General features: G+C 39.9%; 3 protein-coding genes across 13 annotated transcripts in view; 2 read left to right on the plus strand and 1 right to left on the minus strand.

The window, feature by feature from the left end:
- The first annotated feature begins 4,407 nt into the window (after nt 1-4,407).
- cue (Protein cueball) lies at nt 4,408-10,447 on the plus strand. 2 transcript variants are annotated; one of them, XM_065316358.1, is made up of 6 exons: nt 4,408-4,676; nt 6,914-6,937; nt 7,904-8,312; nt 8,372-9,268; nt 9,324-9,630; nt 9,687-10,447. In XM_065316358.1, the coding sequence occupies exons 3-6, from the start codon at nt 8,086-8,088 to the stop codon at nt 9,774-9,776; spliced, it is 1,521 nt and encodes a 506-aa protein (XP_065172430.1). In that variant the 5' UTR covers nt 4,408-4,676; nt 6,914-6,937; nt 7,904-8,085; the 3' UTR covers nt 9,777-10,447. The 2 variants fall into 2 exon arrangements, with proteins under 2 accessions (XP_065172430.1, XP_065172429.1); XM_065316357.1 differs by lacking the exon at nt 6,914-6,937.
- Nucleotides 10,448-10,754: 307 nt separating this feature from the next.
- Glut1 (Glucose transporter 1) overlaps nt 10,755-15,915 on the plus strand; it is a 29,738-nt gene continuing 24,577 nt past the window's right edge. For 4 of the 10 annotated variants that reach the window (XM_065316344.1, XM_065316347.1, XM_065316349.1 and 1 more), the window contains exons 1-2: nt 10,758-11,055; nt 14,478-14,547. The gene's annotated coding sequence lies outside the window, so the exon portion shown is untranslated. Of the gene's footprint in view, nt 11,056-14,477; nt 14,548-15,915 lie in introns of all 10 variants that reach the window. The other 6 variants (XM_065316348.1, XM_065316354.1, XR_010550610.1 and 3 more) reach the window with 4 other exon arrangements.
- LOC135802732 (unconventional myosin-XVIIIa-like) lies at nt 11,116-13,049 on the minus strand. Its single transcript, XM_065316359.1, has 6 exons — nt 12,513-13,049; nt 12,318-12,457; nt 12,026-12,253; nt 11,577-11,964; nt 11,325-11,506; nt 11,116-11,270 (listed from the first exon to the last, which is right to left on the minus strand). The coding sequence occupies exons 1-6, from the start codon at nt 12,892-12,894 to the stop codon at nt 11,160-11,162; spliced, it is 1,431 nt and encodes a 476-aa protein (XP_065172431.1). The 5' UTR covers nt 12,895-13,049; the 3' UTR covers nt 11,116-11,159.

The raw sequence follows: 15,915 nt of genomic DNA on the forward strand, positions 1-15,915 counted from the left end.
CGAGTGTGTGCAACGTTAAGGCGAGCTAAGTTTCGTGAATCGCCGAAAGCTTCGGTTGAAAATAGAAGGCATTGAAAGCGCGCTCGCAACGCAACGGCGCGCGCTTTTCTGCGTGTGGGCGCGTTCTCGCGCGCGCGACTTCATAAAAACATCCGAAACGTAAAAATTCCGGTGGATTATGAGGACTACATTGAAATTATAAATAGTAAATTCACGCAACGCGCATGAAAACGAAAATTCAACATTTTCATCGTAGCGATGAACTTCCGTGTGGTCCGCCGCTAACGACAGTCAATGTCAAATTGTTCATAAAGATGATATCATCTGTATCAACATATCAACAGTGTGGAGGAGTTGCCAAATCTTCAAAATAAAAATATCGTATATCAAAACATCACATAAATTTCCAAATAAAGGAAATTTTGATCTATTACAACTTTCATATAAGATAAGAAAAAAATAATAATTTAACTAGTCTAATCTTAGCAAATATATAATAAAAACATAAAATATCCTCAATGAAGCATTTATTTTTGTGGCTTAACAGAGCCATTGATTAACGTCGAGGTGAGCAATGGATTTATTGTTTTAATTATTTCATGGTCAAATATACCGTGTTGAAATACTAAATTAAGCTGATAAATAGTAAAATTGAAGGTAAAATACGAAACACTAAAAGCGCATTTACTAAACCATGTTGTAGATAAGAAATATTCCATTTTGTACTGCACCTAAACATATTATTCATGCCCTGTAATTTTTACAGACGACAAATCATGTTATGCTAAGCAAAATTAAATTTATACCATTTTATATTCCCATTCTTCAAACATACACACACACATACACCATACTGGATCAATGTAAGTAAGTTCGGACTCGGCGTATGTTTACACTCAATAAATTCATACCGACTTGGTATAAATAAATAAATGGTTTAATAATTAAATGAATCACCTTGACATGCGCTGCGAGTTCCAGTTTCAGCTTGGCATGTTAGTCGCAGCCACAAGTTTTTTTTTCTATTTTTTATGCGCAAATGTTGCAAACGTACAACTGACTTTTTGCGGTGCATCAAACTGCAAAGCGAAGCTAAAAAACGAAGCAGAACCAGCGCGCAACATATGCGTTTATATTTAATGCACTTTAACGCACGTTTATGCATTTTGCGCATATTTATTCCGCTTATGATCGCCGTAATTTGTTACTATCTAACTGTAGATTTCCAACTGGAGTGTAAAAAATATTATAACTTCGTGTCATGATACACTATTCACATCTAGTGTTTGCAAAAGCAGCGATTATGCAACTGCGCGACGCCAAATTTGTTTACGACTCGAATGTGTGACCATTTTCCGCGGTTTCACGCTGCTTTCGCGAGAAATCGATGTCTTAATCAAATTAAAACAGAACGTAACATAAACCTAGCCAGTAACATTCTGCACAAAGTCGTACTCCATATAAATTAAACGTGGAATGCATAAAAATGTGTTTTATATGCGCAAATACGACCGGCGTAGCAAAAATCATGTGAATATGTGTAGAAATGTGGGTTACTCACCACTTGCTTTGTCCCTTGTCCCTTCCTTCACGCTTGGCGAAATGTCAGCTTTCGATGCGTAAATCCTTGTCGATCGTGTCCTTTTCCGCTTCTTGCTATGAACTTCCGGCAACTTAAAGTTTACCACTTTTGTTATAAATACCACAAAACTCTTTCTTTATCACAATTAATTATTAGCTTTTTCTTCTTCTTTTTTGAAGCGTTTGAAGACGTTTTAAAAAGTTTTTCGCATATTTTTCAGCTGTTTGTGCCTTCCTGCTTTCGAAACCGTATCGCACACGAACAGGATCGACGCACATGCGGCAGCGACGGAGACGCGACGCGAACAGCGCGCGCGGGCGAGACTTTTTAGCGCTCAGCACGCTGGCGGCTGGTCGCGACTCTCGCGGCGCTTTTTCCTTGATCCGAAACGCGATGCGAGCAACGCTCGTAATTTCAGGTCGAAGTTATATGTATTCGCATGCACATATCACATACGTCGAATGCCACCACAAAAACAATGTTTGTAACCAATTCAAGCAAAAATTAACGTTTTTTGGTGATAATTTTTTGTTAATTGATTGCATGTATCACTTTCACTTGAATTCTTAACCATTTAACCGCATTTTAGGTCATTCTATTGGTATTTGCACGATTGGTCACGATATTTGCGTTTTATTACTGATTGCTCTTAAGATTTCTATAAATCTTCAGGCGATATTGCAAAATTCGCAAACGTAATCATTTAGGACCTATAGTCATGTACTATATGAAACCTAGTATACGCTGCAACCTTGAACGGAAGACACAACATTTCGAAACGTATGTTTAACGTAGGCAACCTCTCATGCACAGAACCTACTTGTGTAACATACTTTTAACGGTTTGTTACGCTGAAATAATAAATTCTAAAACGAACCACAGCGCTTACACCAGGAATTAATTTGAATAATTTTAGAAATTAACTATAACAATTAGCAGCTAAAATTGTAAAGTGTAACAGTTATTTCGTTGTTTTTACGTATGTTTCTATGTCATTCTTGTATAAATTGCTGTAAAACTGTAAAAGAGTTCTAAATTATTATATTCTGCTTATTTCCATGAAGATAATTAATTAGAGCTAATAAAAAATGACATTGTAATTCATAAAGTAATCATTTTTTATGCTCTTACTATTTCCTGACTTGATTCGACTGATTTACATCCTGTTTTTCATTGAAAAACAACTGAATGTAAATACTAAACATAACCTCCACCTTGATGAATCACACAGGTTGCAATGCTAGGCAAAACATCAATATCACAAACATCACAAAGCTTCCGGACTCTGTGATGTCTTTCGATGTGTTATGCATGATTCATACAAAGGTTATACACGCGAATGCGAACATACCTCATCAGTTATCAACTGTGAATCTTCTGCATCTGCACAGTTTCCAGTTGCACCTGCGTTGCTTTGTTTCTTTCGAATCACAAGTTTTATTATCACATACACTCAACACTGCACACCGAACGCGAATGGAATCGGGTATTAATTCAATAAACTAAACGCTAATGTCGGTTGAAGTTTACGCGTTGTTTTTTCAGAGTTCCGTTCACCCGACTTGCCCGACCGCCACCGACTGCGACTCTGTTTTTTGGCGTTTCGCAATTCCGGGCATTCCGGGTGGCGCTACTTGCCACTACTCGTTATTAAATTCGATGCTGCCCGCATTGCACGGCAGCAGAACATTTGTAACCGTTTTAACAACGAATTACAATAATTACAATCAAAATTAATGAAACAATCAAGTTACGACCGAAACATAATAATTGTTGAATGCACAATTAATAATAAAGTAAAGGCAACATTTTCTTTAGTTGTTAATTTTCTATGGCACTGTGATGAGATTGAAAGGAGTTGAAAGTGTTGGAAATTTCGCAATTCAAAATGTCACGTTGGTTTTATGGTGCTTGTCGCAACGAACACAATAAAAACGAATAAATCAATATATGCCGTAAAAGTTCGCAAATTGTATGCTTCATTCTGTGCTATGTGTAATGACTTATATATTATTTACTACTTACAATTTTCTAGTTTTTCACTTTTAGTTTTAAACACTTTCACGACAGAAATAGCTTTTGTTTCAATTCTGACATTTTGTTTTCAGTGTGAAAATTAACGTGTATTTTGGGTTGCCTATAGTGAATTAATGTTAGTTGTCAAATAATATTCATTTAAAAGCAGGAATATACACGAAAACATTTTAAAAATCAATTAACCAATTTATTAATTAATGTGTTAGTAATAATTTTACTGAAATGTAGTAATTTTAACTTGCTTTAAACCCATATTTTTATATTGTCTGCATATTAACTTGTCTATACTCAGATGAAAGTAATAAGTTACTAATATATATTTTATCATGTTATTTATCTCCGACCATTGATGCGAATAAGAGATAACATTAAAACGTATCCTTTAGTCATTGGTTGTAAAATCAAATAAAATGAAGTTTCTACCAAACGTCAAAGTAATAATTTTGATAGATTGGTTTTTTCGCTTTTTTGTGTGTATTTTCATTTATCCAATGTGAAATGCTCACAATTTACATAACACAACAATCGATACCTTGACACCGCATCTAAGCACCGTTTAGTATACGATTCTTTACACATGCAAACTTAGTTAGTGCAAAAATTTCAAAACTTTCCAAAAATTAATCAACCGAACTTGTCCGAAGCCACTGTACAAGTGTAACAGAGATAACACTATAGCTAAAATCAATGTCATAAAAGGATGGGGCGTGATTAATGGTTTCTATCGTACGCTTCGGGTATATTCGGTTTTGCAAAACACGCGCACCAGACACGAGTAGAAGACAAACGCCAATCGCACACGTTCACTCAGTGCGCGTGTGACCATCGTGTGGGCAGGAACGTGCCGTGCCGCCCATTGCCGCCTTTCGCTCCCCTGAGTGAACAAACCGGCGGAACGCTTTTCTTTGCGTTAGTTTTTTCTTTTGGACCGAACACCATCAAAAAACAGCAATGTGCCCGAAAATGTTTAAACTAATCAACGCGACATGCCTCCTATTCTGCGTTTACGTGGTTTCGGCAACTGGCACAGAAAAACCGGAGGAAATTCTTACTTGGGGTAAGTTAACTGTTAAAACCTGTAAATATATAAATAAAAAATCTACTTAAATTTATAACTACGTCCTCTGTTGCGCGTACGGATATAAAATTACAGTAAAAAAGAGAAAGAGCGCCTTTTTAAGCGCCGGTATAACGCCATCCATAGTACGACGTCAAGTCGTCACGTAGACCGGGCCCACGAACCTCGTGGTCTCTTTTATCTCTGTCGTACTTATTACCTAACGCACTTCTAACACCGTTGGTCGCCTCGTGTTCCGCACGAACATCAAAAATCGAAGTGTTGAATGAATTTATTTGCGGATGTTTGCAATGCGCAAATTTTAACGAGTGATAATAATTACGTGAGCGATTGCACGCAATGTTTGCCTGAAAAGCTAATAATATCCGTCGATGTGTTGGAAAAATTATTGAAAAACAGCCAGACGCCGAAAAGTCGTCGTTATATAACGTGTCGGTGTGACATTGAGGAAAATTCGGTCGGAAAAATTGAAATTAGACCGGTCACGAGATATAGTATTGTGTCAGCCCAAAAAAAACGCGATGAGCATATTTAGATCATCGTTACACTTCCATTACATAAACGCGTTTTGACTGATTACATAATTACCCATGATTAATCCGATTAACTATCATTATCGTCAATTAAAATGTTGATAGCATGCATAATTGATAATCAATGGATTAGCTTTTTGAATTTCCGCAATGTCCTAATCAAAATTGCGTAGTTTGCTTTATTTACGCCGTATTGGATGGAATGGATGACATTACGCGTAAAAGGTAAATGTAAATACGATTACAATTATATTCCATCAATAGAATTGTTGTTGCTAATGCATATTAATTTACGGCCGCGATGTGAGCGTGCATTAATTTTTGTCGTTGTCATCATTAATGGACTTTTTAATGCTATAATGCGATAAATTCACTGATATGATACGATATTCACTATTGTTCTAGGAATTTTATAAGAGTTTATACGGAATTTCTTATATTACAAGAGAAGCATTGAATTTTACGCCTAGTAATTATTAAATCAATGCATTTTATTTGTGATTAATTGGTTTAAACCAATTTTATGTGAATAAAATGCTTCCACTTAAGGAAAAACCAAATAATTTGGAAATTTGCGGAAACAAACAAAAAGTCAATATAAAATTAGTTTCTGGATAAATAATAATAAGTGCATGCATTGTAGGCATTGAAATACTTTTTCAAGGTGAGAAAAAACTTTTAAAAAGGCACTTTTTTGTTGTAATTAATGGAATTTTTAATTACGAAAACGGAAAGTCCACTTTATATTCTTCTCCGTCTCAATTTAAATCATTTTAAACCGAGAATCAACACACAAACACTAATTCACACCTTTTTTTCTATACGTTATACCAACGTCACGTATTCATATCTATTCATTGCCGCGGGCTCCGTGAGTTGATTATGAAAAATTTGCAAATGTTTAACAACGCAAATAAATACGTTCTACTTCAACAATGACAGGATTCCTAAATTGGATAATAAGCAATACGTTTATTGTATTTTAAATTAATATTTCGGAAGAAGGAAGTACAATTTAATTATCAATTAATAATAAATAAATCAAAATAACTAATCAATATCAAGGTTGTTTCAACTTTTACACTTAATTTAATTAATGATGGTCAATGATATGCATGCAACACGGTATGATTACTCACTCGAAGTCAGCGAATCGAAACAATATTACTTTAACAATAATTTATTGTTGTTAATAATGATACAGAATATGAAAAAAATTGAACTGTCACTTCCTTCCGAAACATTTCTCGCCGTTGCCTGTTGCGCGCGAACGCGCATTGACCTCGTAACGATTTTTATTTCGCGTTTTTGTTCTACGTCTAATATTGTGCGAATTAATCAAGTTGCAATTTTATTAGCCATGTTATTAATCGCGATTATCACGCGGTAATTGCTTTCATTGAAGAAATGCTTGTGTTCTTGATGGTTTTGCGACACGATTCACATTGAAAATAATTGTAGCGAATTTGTTCATTTGTTTCTTTACTGTCTTCCAATGTCATAAATGTACTTAAATATTAATAGAATTGCTTCATATAATTTTTTTGAGACAACAATATTTATTTACGGATTTAAAAAGTCCCGCTTGTATAATTTTGTTAAATTATATTATTTATATGTGCATAATTATGTTGTTTTTTGTTATTAGATGTATTATTTGTGTTTCTTTTTGTTTGCTTATAGAAATATTTTGATTGAGTATCAAAGGTAAGTCGATGACGTTTGAAAATTACCAAACGCGTAATATTTTTTGATTATGATTATCATTTCATATTGATAAAGCACTTCATAAAATTCCTGATTAACTATTATGAGATCGCGTTTATTACGTATGGTGATGCTATTTACAAAACAACTTTTTTAATGTTCTGCGACGTAAATATAAATTGGACGGAAATAAACAAGTAATCACAGGTTTAAATTGAATCAAATTAAGTTATTATAATATATCATCGCTCAGACTCGCAAAAAAGCAGATGACTGCGCATTTAGTCCATTTTGTCGGCGTGCTGTCTCACGTTCAGAGATAAAAGTTCATTTAATATGAGATATTTTTCCTCTCGCAACGCGTCGTAGAAAAACCGCACAAACTATAAACATTTACCAATTATTTAACCAAGTAACCACTTGGTTATTTGGTAAACATACTTATCACAAACTACGTATTTTCTTGCCTGTGGTCATCGCGTGTGGTCAAAAAGGTCAACATATTTCAAAAACATGATAAAAACTTATTATTAATTATCATGTAACTTAACCTATCGCATTCTCTTTAAATGAAAACAATAGTCCTATAGTCCTGGAAACAAATTAATTACTCGTCGTTAAAAAATACGCTTGCCGACAAGTTTCGCTTTAAAAGCCAATTATTATTCTTGCTTAAGTAACTTGCAACGTAAAACGCGCGCGCAGCGTCTGACACAGCGATATCGACGATCGTATTGCGTTTTATAGGATACCAGGACTCTCGAATGTCCTGCGTACGTGACCGTTCGCACGACGCGCGTTTCCCGACTCCCTCCAACGATTCGAATTACTCACATCAAATCACTTCAATTGTAGATTGCCAAAAATTGATGATTGTTATCAAACACAACACTACACTCAATGATTTAATCAACAACGATTAAATGTCTGCAATTCATTTAAATTACGCAATCGTTTTGTTCGCAGATGTCGCGGTAACACTGGACAATGAGATTCAACTGCTGAACAACAAGGGCAAGCTGATCAGATCGATAACAGACATCTTCAGCGATATCAAAGCAGTGACATATTTGAATCAAAAGAATCTGTTTATTGTTGGAAATCGCCACAATGATAACGATACCATCTACGTGTTGGATCCTAGTTCAATGCAAGTAGTTCCGGTTGTGGAAGATCTTAAAGATGACATTCAAGGAATTGCGGTTGATCCATTGGCGGAAATGGTTTACTGGACGGACGCCACGAACAAAAGCATCAACTACAAACTTTTAAACATTTTGAATGAGAATAGGTCGTTTGAATCAAACCAGTACGATACGCTATTTGACTTCCAGGATCAAAAACCACAGGATTTGGCTATTGATAGTTGTAAAAGGTAATTTAACCATTATTTAAACCTCAAAGACAGATTTTTGATGATAAATTGATTTTCAGAATGATTTACTGGACGAATGCAAACACAAACACTCCAACAATAGAAAAGGCGACGATAATGGGCACACACCGAAAGGTCCTGGTAACAGACGTGATAACCCCCACGGCGATTGTAATTGACCAGCTGGAGCAACGTCTCTACTGGACTGATATGATGGCGGGCATCTACTACAGAATCGAGAGTATCGACTTAAACGGACACGATCGCCGATTGCACATCGAGGGCACGCACCAGAAGCCGTTCGGACTCACGGTCGACAGAGACTATGTCTACTGGACGGATATCAATGACAACGCACTGTGGCGGATGCCGAAGTATAGCAGTGAAGCCCCAGAACACATCCATACGTTCACGCGACAACCGAACGGCATCTTGTCGCGATTCGTGGGATTCCCCGAAGAGCCAAACTGCGAGAAACTCGCTGTTATGATTAAGCAAAGACACCAAGCAAAAGAGAACGAGAAACTTAACAATGGTTACACACGATACGCAGAGAACGAAAACAAGACCTGCCCGATATGCGTGCATGGCACGCAAGCAGCCAACTGCACTTGCAGTTGTTTACCTGGTTACACAGGCGAGCAGTGTGAGGTGGATGTTTGTTACAATTACTGCCTGAATGGTAAGTGCAGCGTGGATTCGGATGGTAAAGCACAGTGTGCTTGCAATCTCGGATATACTGGTATTCAATGTGAGAAAGCCCCTTGTGACAATTTATGTTTGAATGGTGGCGTTTGTCATGTGGCAGAAAATGTTGTTTGTACTTGCCCGAAGGGTTTCAGTGGTGAGAGATGCGAGACAGTTGTACCAGTTAGTAACTTGGAGGTTTGCAAGGCACTGTGTGCCAATACAAGTGAGCATTTGGTGGTACATGAAGATAGGTCATTCTTGTGCAGGTAATTTCTATCATTTTCGTTGTAATATGAAAATTAATTTAAAAAATTATTGCAGATGTTCAGATTTAAGCTATATGAGCATAGAAGGAGCAAATAGAACGCAATCGTCTACGGTTTTCAATGATATTGATACATTGGTAACAAATCATCCGTATACCATCGCACTGATGTGTAGCAACATTTTAACTATGGTGATAACAATATCCTTGGTGGTCTACGTATGTAAGATGAAAAGGCTTCGCCCGAGGATTAAAAAGCGCGTTGTAGTGAATAAAAATGTCACGCCACTCACCTACCGACCACAAGTTGCACAATGCGAAATCACAATTGAGGACTGTTGTAACATGAACATCTGCGAAACGGTAAGTTGATTGCCTCTATCATAATGATAAAATATTAATTTAAATTTCTGTCACAGCCTTGTTTTGAACCAAGAAACTTCCAACCCAAGAAAGATGAAAAGAAGGTGCTGTTGGCTAACATGGAAGCAAATGAGGAATACTATTAGGATGAGCACACTGGGTAAACTAAGAAATGAATGGGCAGACTAAAAAAATATAAAACTTAGGGTAGGCTGTGACGTCCAAAAAAAGTATTACCATTGTTAAGTTTTGATATTTATATATTTATACCAAGAAAAAAAGACTACCTTACGATGTGTTCAAGGGTACACACACGCTATAGAGTACTAAACAAGAATGGCAAACCAAGGCATGCGGGAAGTGAGCTTTAGTGTCTTATGTAATTTATAGGCTAACATTTGCCAAAAACAAATCAACAACAAGTCTCCGAATCTCAATCTCTCTAAATACGGGCCGCAATAACTTAGAATGAAATTAATTACTTAAATCACTTTTACTTCACGCTTACGTAAGTTGCTCAATTATGTTGATTTCGAGTATGTACTTATTAACGGACCTTTGACAATAGTGTTTTTTACGTTCGACTCTTAATGATGCAGTACGATTTTACTTTTATCATATTGATGCTATCAATGTCGTGCTCGCCGATTGATAATCAATTATGATGCAATACTTGATTTGGTAACAAAACGTATACCAAAACGTGAAATATCCAAAATATGTGATATTATCGTGCACATAATCAGCTAGTTATGTGCTTTAACCGATTTATTTTATACATAACTGTGTAAATAATGAAGTGTTATATAAAATGTAACTTGTTTGTTTATTCTTACCCTCTTCTCCGATCCGAAGAACCAAATGCAAATATGGCGCCCAAACAAGCGAATCCAACTGATGCATCTCTGGTTGTCTAGTTTAACACAACCAGCCATGCTTTACGAATTTCAGCCAGAATCCTTTTATGCCTGTAAAGGATTTACTCTAGGGTTGAGGTAATTGGCGCCATCTGGGGGTTAACAGAAAGCGGAGCGGGTGGCGGCGCCCGAAACGGGGTGCGACGGCGTGCCGCCTCACGCGCGCCGCGTGCACCCCGGCGGCGGCCGGCGCTATCGATTGCGGGCGGCGCGCAGTGCCGCTCGAGCCACAGCCCGCTCGTACCTGAGTGCCCTGTGTGCCGTCGTCCCGTGTGCGTGTGCGTTCCCCCCGCAGGCCGAGCAGCAGCAGCAGCGGGCCAGCAGGCCAGCAGACCGAGTTGGGGCGTCACCACCACAGCGAGCGGCCAGCCCTGCACCGGACGACTTTCATCCACGGCGAGTCGGTGGTGCACTAGTGCGTGCGGGTGCGAAATGTGAGGCGGGCGGTCATCGGCGAAGCGCAGGATTTGCGGGCGATGCAGCGAGGCCAACAACTTGCACAGACGAGGTAACTTAAATTTACCGCATTACCAACAATCAAATAAAAAGAAAAACAAAAACGCCACGATTGCAAAAACGATTGTCAGTTAATGTATAATTAAAATTGAATAATCATAATCCAGCATTTTCAATTGTTTGCCGTTTAATATTCGCTGGATTTTTCGTTGGTAAATCGAGACACTTGCTCGTCTGAGCCACGCCGGGAATGGGGATTTTATACACCTTTACGGGGCATAAATTAATCGGATGTGTGGGGTGATGTCAGGGCGCACTTACATGTCGCAGCTTGAAACTGTCGACGTCGAGGTGTAGATCTTGCATCTCAGCCAGGTGATCCGGTGAAGTCGCACCAGCCGAATGTGCATCACCGTCGTCGTATTGATTACGGCCGCGTCGATTGTTAAACAATTTCTTTATCGGTTCGTTGTTAGGCGACACAAATGTACCGCTATTAACTTCTAAAATCATGAAAATATCGTTTCAAAGCAAAATTGAAAAAATAAAAAGTTGGAAATCTATTTGTCGTACCTTCTTGGATATTTGTAAGGGAATGTGAGACGGTCGCCTCATCAGACGTGCTCACATTTTGAAAATCAAGCAGCTGCTCGTGGACAACTTCCTGCAACTGGGTCATCTCGTAGCGGATTTCTTTGACTTGCGTGTCGCGCGCCTGCAGGATCGCCTCATACTTCTCATTCTCGATCTGGGCGAGTCGTACCTCACGCTGTAAACGGGCGTTCTCAGAATCGGTGTCCGCCTTGGCGCGCTCTAGGTCCTGAATAAACAATTTCAATTCGCCCATCGCGGGGGTTTCGTTGGTGACTGATGCAAGCTGCAAGCGCTGCCGCTCCACGTCGGCCTTCAGCGTGCTGTTTTGGCTCTTTAACGATTCGGCTAGGCTGCTCACTCCCTGCAACTGCAAAAACAGCACAACACATCAATTATTTAGCTGGAAATCAATCGGCAGTTTGACGCACCTTAACTTTGTACTCTTCGACTTGGTGCTTCAAAACTTTAGTGCTCTCTTGTTCAATCTTCAATTGCACTTCTACGTTCTCTTTTTCTGTTTTAAGCTTAGAGCAGAGTATCTCCATTTGTTGGCATGCTTTTTCGATTTTTTCCGAGCTCTCCTCAAGGTGTTGTTGTAATCTGACTGGTTCCAAATACCACATGCTTGGTGTTTGACAAGCTTCTGATTTCGTTTTCTAAAGATAACAAACATGTTAAAATTTATTACAAAATTATTCATTCAATGAAAATAAAATATACAATTTTCTCTTTATGAGACTGTCTTGATTGTCTTCCCTCCTGTTTTTTCACAGCTGTATCAGCAATAAGCTGAATATCATGTGGAATTCTCTTTAAAGCACTTTCCATCTCACATATCACATCAAGAATAGTTGAATTATCTAAAATATTGCCCGCATTAAATTTGACAGCAGCAATAAACTAGCAGTATCTTACATGGTACAGCATCTTTTAACTGAGACTTTAACTCTTTTCCAAGAAAATGAATAGTTCTCAGCGGATCAAACTTACTAAAACCTGACATGTTCTCATTGCTTGATTGGGCTCTTAAGATGCCTCCCCAAGTCTCTCCCTGTGCTAGTTCAGTATTTAATTGACCACTTTTAGGTTTTGTCCTGATTGAAAATTCTGGAGAATCTATAGTTGCATAAACCTCTTTCCTCACATGAGAGTCGCCTTTGGAGCCCGGATCACGCATTCTTAGTACCCTGCTTGAGGTGTCCCGCATCACCTTCGATTTCGAAGTCGTATTTCGCCGCGTGAACGACTCGTGATATGGCTCGGCGGTGTTCATGGCGTTCGTAAACTTTTGTGACATCTTCGACTTGGAATTTTTGCACTTTTCCGACAGCTTTGCTTTTACGCTCTGCTGGGAATTAATTTTGCTGTACCTTCATCCAAACTGACAAGCCTGACAATTACATATCAACTTTTGTTTGTGTTTTGCGTTCAAACAATGAGGTTAACTCGATTTGTAACGAACATTGACGCCTTACTATTGGCAACCGAACATACACCAAGGTTTTTAGTATACAGAGCGTATCAGTTAGACTTTGAATATATAAAACAAATCATGGCTAAATATGGCAATTATATAGTTTTTTGTAAAGTTTGTTGGCAGTGTTTGCACTGCGGTGTGTTTGTGCAGTATGTAGGTTAACTGGGTTACGTAGGGTTGCAATCTGGACCATAAAGTGCCGCCCGTGCCGCCTCGCGCCTGCGAGGCATGACGTCATAGCGTGAGATAGTTGCCTCCGTGGTTGCCGGGGTGACTATGACGTCAGCAATGGCATCACGAGTTTAGGGCGTCAGCCTTAGCGCGTGTTTTGTTTTCATCTCAACATTTTTTTTCACTTTTTTTCTGCTTAAAATTGGCAAAAATCGTGCGGAAAAGCACAAAATAGTTGCTGGAGCGACGAAGACGTGCATTCGATAATTAAAGGGCGTTATTTTCTTAATCCTGGCGGCAGTGCGGCGTCGCAACGCTGGGGAAACACAAAAGAAAGTAGCCGTCGTCGTCAGGACAGCTAGTCTTCCTCGAGGCGAGTGTTTTTTTCCAGTCTTCTAGCGCCTCGCTGGCGTTTTCTTTGTTTAAACCAAAGAAAGACGCTGGATGGCTAGATTCAGGATGCTTTGTGCATCCAGAGTGCGCTTAGCTGCCGGAGACAAATAAAAACCGTCGACGCGCAGCGGAGAATGTCGTGATGATGGCCGGGGAGCACAAAACGGAGCTGTAAAAGAACCACCATCATCTGCTTCACAGAGCCACCACCTGCCACCACCTACCGCTTTTGCTTTTGTTTCAGCGTAAACAAACACGTTGCTAATTTCATCCCGCTGTCATGGCAACCGTGCGCAAAAATTTAATTTTGCTTATCAACCTTTGTTGTCTATATCACTATTCATGCTCATATAACGCGTGTTTTCATAGCGTGCTCGCTTTATTAACGGCGGCATAAAGTAAATCTCTTGCGATAATGTTGGAGCACAAAATTTTATAACTTTTTCAACACAGAAACTCACCATCCAGACGAAGGGTGCATACATGTAAACTATCTGCGTCTTGAAACTACCCGCTATCCCATTGTATGCATGGTAAACATGCTTGCGCCGCGGCGTGACATCATCCCTCGAGCGTGTCGCGCGTAGTCGTACACACACTCCAGATACACGCTGCCGCCACCACCGCCGCCTCCAGACGGCGTGTGTGCCCAAGCGCAAGTTTATTTATGACGCGATGAATATGCATCCGCGCGCGAATATTATTCATGGACGCGAATCTTATAATAACTCACTTAGGAGCTCCGCCGCCGCCGCGAACAATGCCTGCATGCATTACGGCCACTCTGACATCAATATGACTTTAATCAGCATTAATGTGGTGCTGTTCTCTGTTTGCAGATCGGGATAGAAGACGGCGACAGTGGCGACACACTCACCTCGTGTGCGTTCGGCGAGATACACGCTTTTGGTAAGTTAGGCAGCTGTATTAACTCTAATTTGAGGTTAAGTGATTTACCGCTCTCGGGTCTCAAAAACTATAATAAAATCATACACATAAACTGAGTTTGATAGAGTTTTGTGACCAGCCCCGTTCGGACGAAAACATGTTTTGATGGAATAACAAGTTATGAGAGTTTAATAACGTGTATACACCCCGCAAGAAAGTTGTGGTGTCGTGTACGCGTAATATTTTCTAAGTGTAGGTTAACTCAAAAATGCACCCTTCGTCATTAATATGTGCACATCGTACGCGTAGAGAAAATAAGTCTATACCACCCCATACCTGGGTAGTTAATATGTTGGGAGAGTTGGGCAAGTTGTGTGTTCGGTTTCGGGCCGTGCCACCCCCCGCGCCGCCACCACCCCAACACGTAGCTACGTGACGCACGCAATATTCCATTTATAGGATATTTCTTTTGCACCACTGCTAAACACTCATGCCAACCTAACCTAGTTTATTATACGTGTACTCTGGTGGAGAGTAGCTGGTAGTTTAGGTTATGCGAGTAAAAGTTGTGAATGCAGACGGGAAATGCGGCGAACAAATGTTGTTGTCGTGCGTTATACGCTGCCCTCGGTGTGCGTTTTGCGAATGGGCGAACATGGTCGCCGAGCGCGTGTTCGACGTGCGAGTTTCGGATAATAGAGCGAAACTTTTCAGCGGGAATTGGGACAGGTGTTATCCGTGTTTGCCATCCACATTGTGCTAATGAATGTTCATCAAAGTTGAAAATTCGGCGAACATTTATATATTTGAGTGAATTTCTGAAAAATATGCGAGTGCTATACTTTATTGTATATGGCGGTTAAAGACTTGTTAATTTTCTCAATGTCAGTGTCGACGACGCCTGAAACGCCTGGTAAAGAAAAAGCGCCGACGACGGTGGCGGCGGCGGCGTTTGCTTGGATTTGCTCCTCGGTTTCGTTTTCGAGCCGCGAGTCGTTTCGCACACATTTACTCATACAGACACACCGACACGCACGCTTCGCCGCCCTCGCCGCCGCGCCGTAAGTGGCGTTTTCGTGTGCGGGCGGCGGCGGCGGCGGCGGTGTGTGTCAGCGTGTTAGTGGTGCTGCTGGCACAGACTATTGATCTGCCGGCGCGGGCGCCCCGGCGAGAGAGAGCCCGGCGCGGCGACCGACCCCACCCCGATGCCGCCGCCACCGCCGCCGCCGCTGTGTTTCCAGCCCTCGTTAACATCCACAGCGTCTGCACGTGCATTTTCACCTGTCGACCTAATATTTACGAACACTATATGCGTAACCGCGAAACATTCTTCCACACGGCCCTCTTCCAGCTACCAGGTTACAAGTTTGCCACCCCACCTTCTCTCAG

Source organism: Atheta coriaria, unplaced genomic scaffold (assembly GCF_025399875.1).
Source record: "Atheta coriaria isolate IRGN ID8LTWV9N9 unplaced genomic scaffold, Caltech_Dcor_3.1 hic_scaffold_47_pilon, whole genome shotgun sequence".
NCBI lineage: Eukaryota > Metazoa > Arthropoda > Insecta > Coleoptera > Staphylinidae > Dalotia > Dalotia coriaria.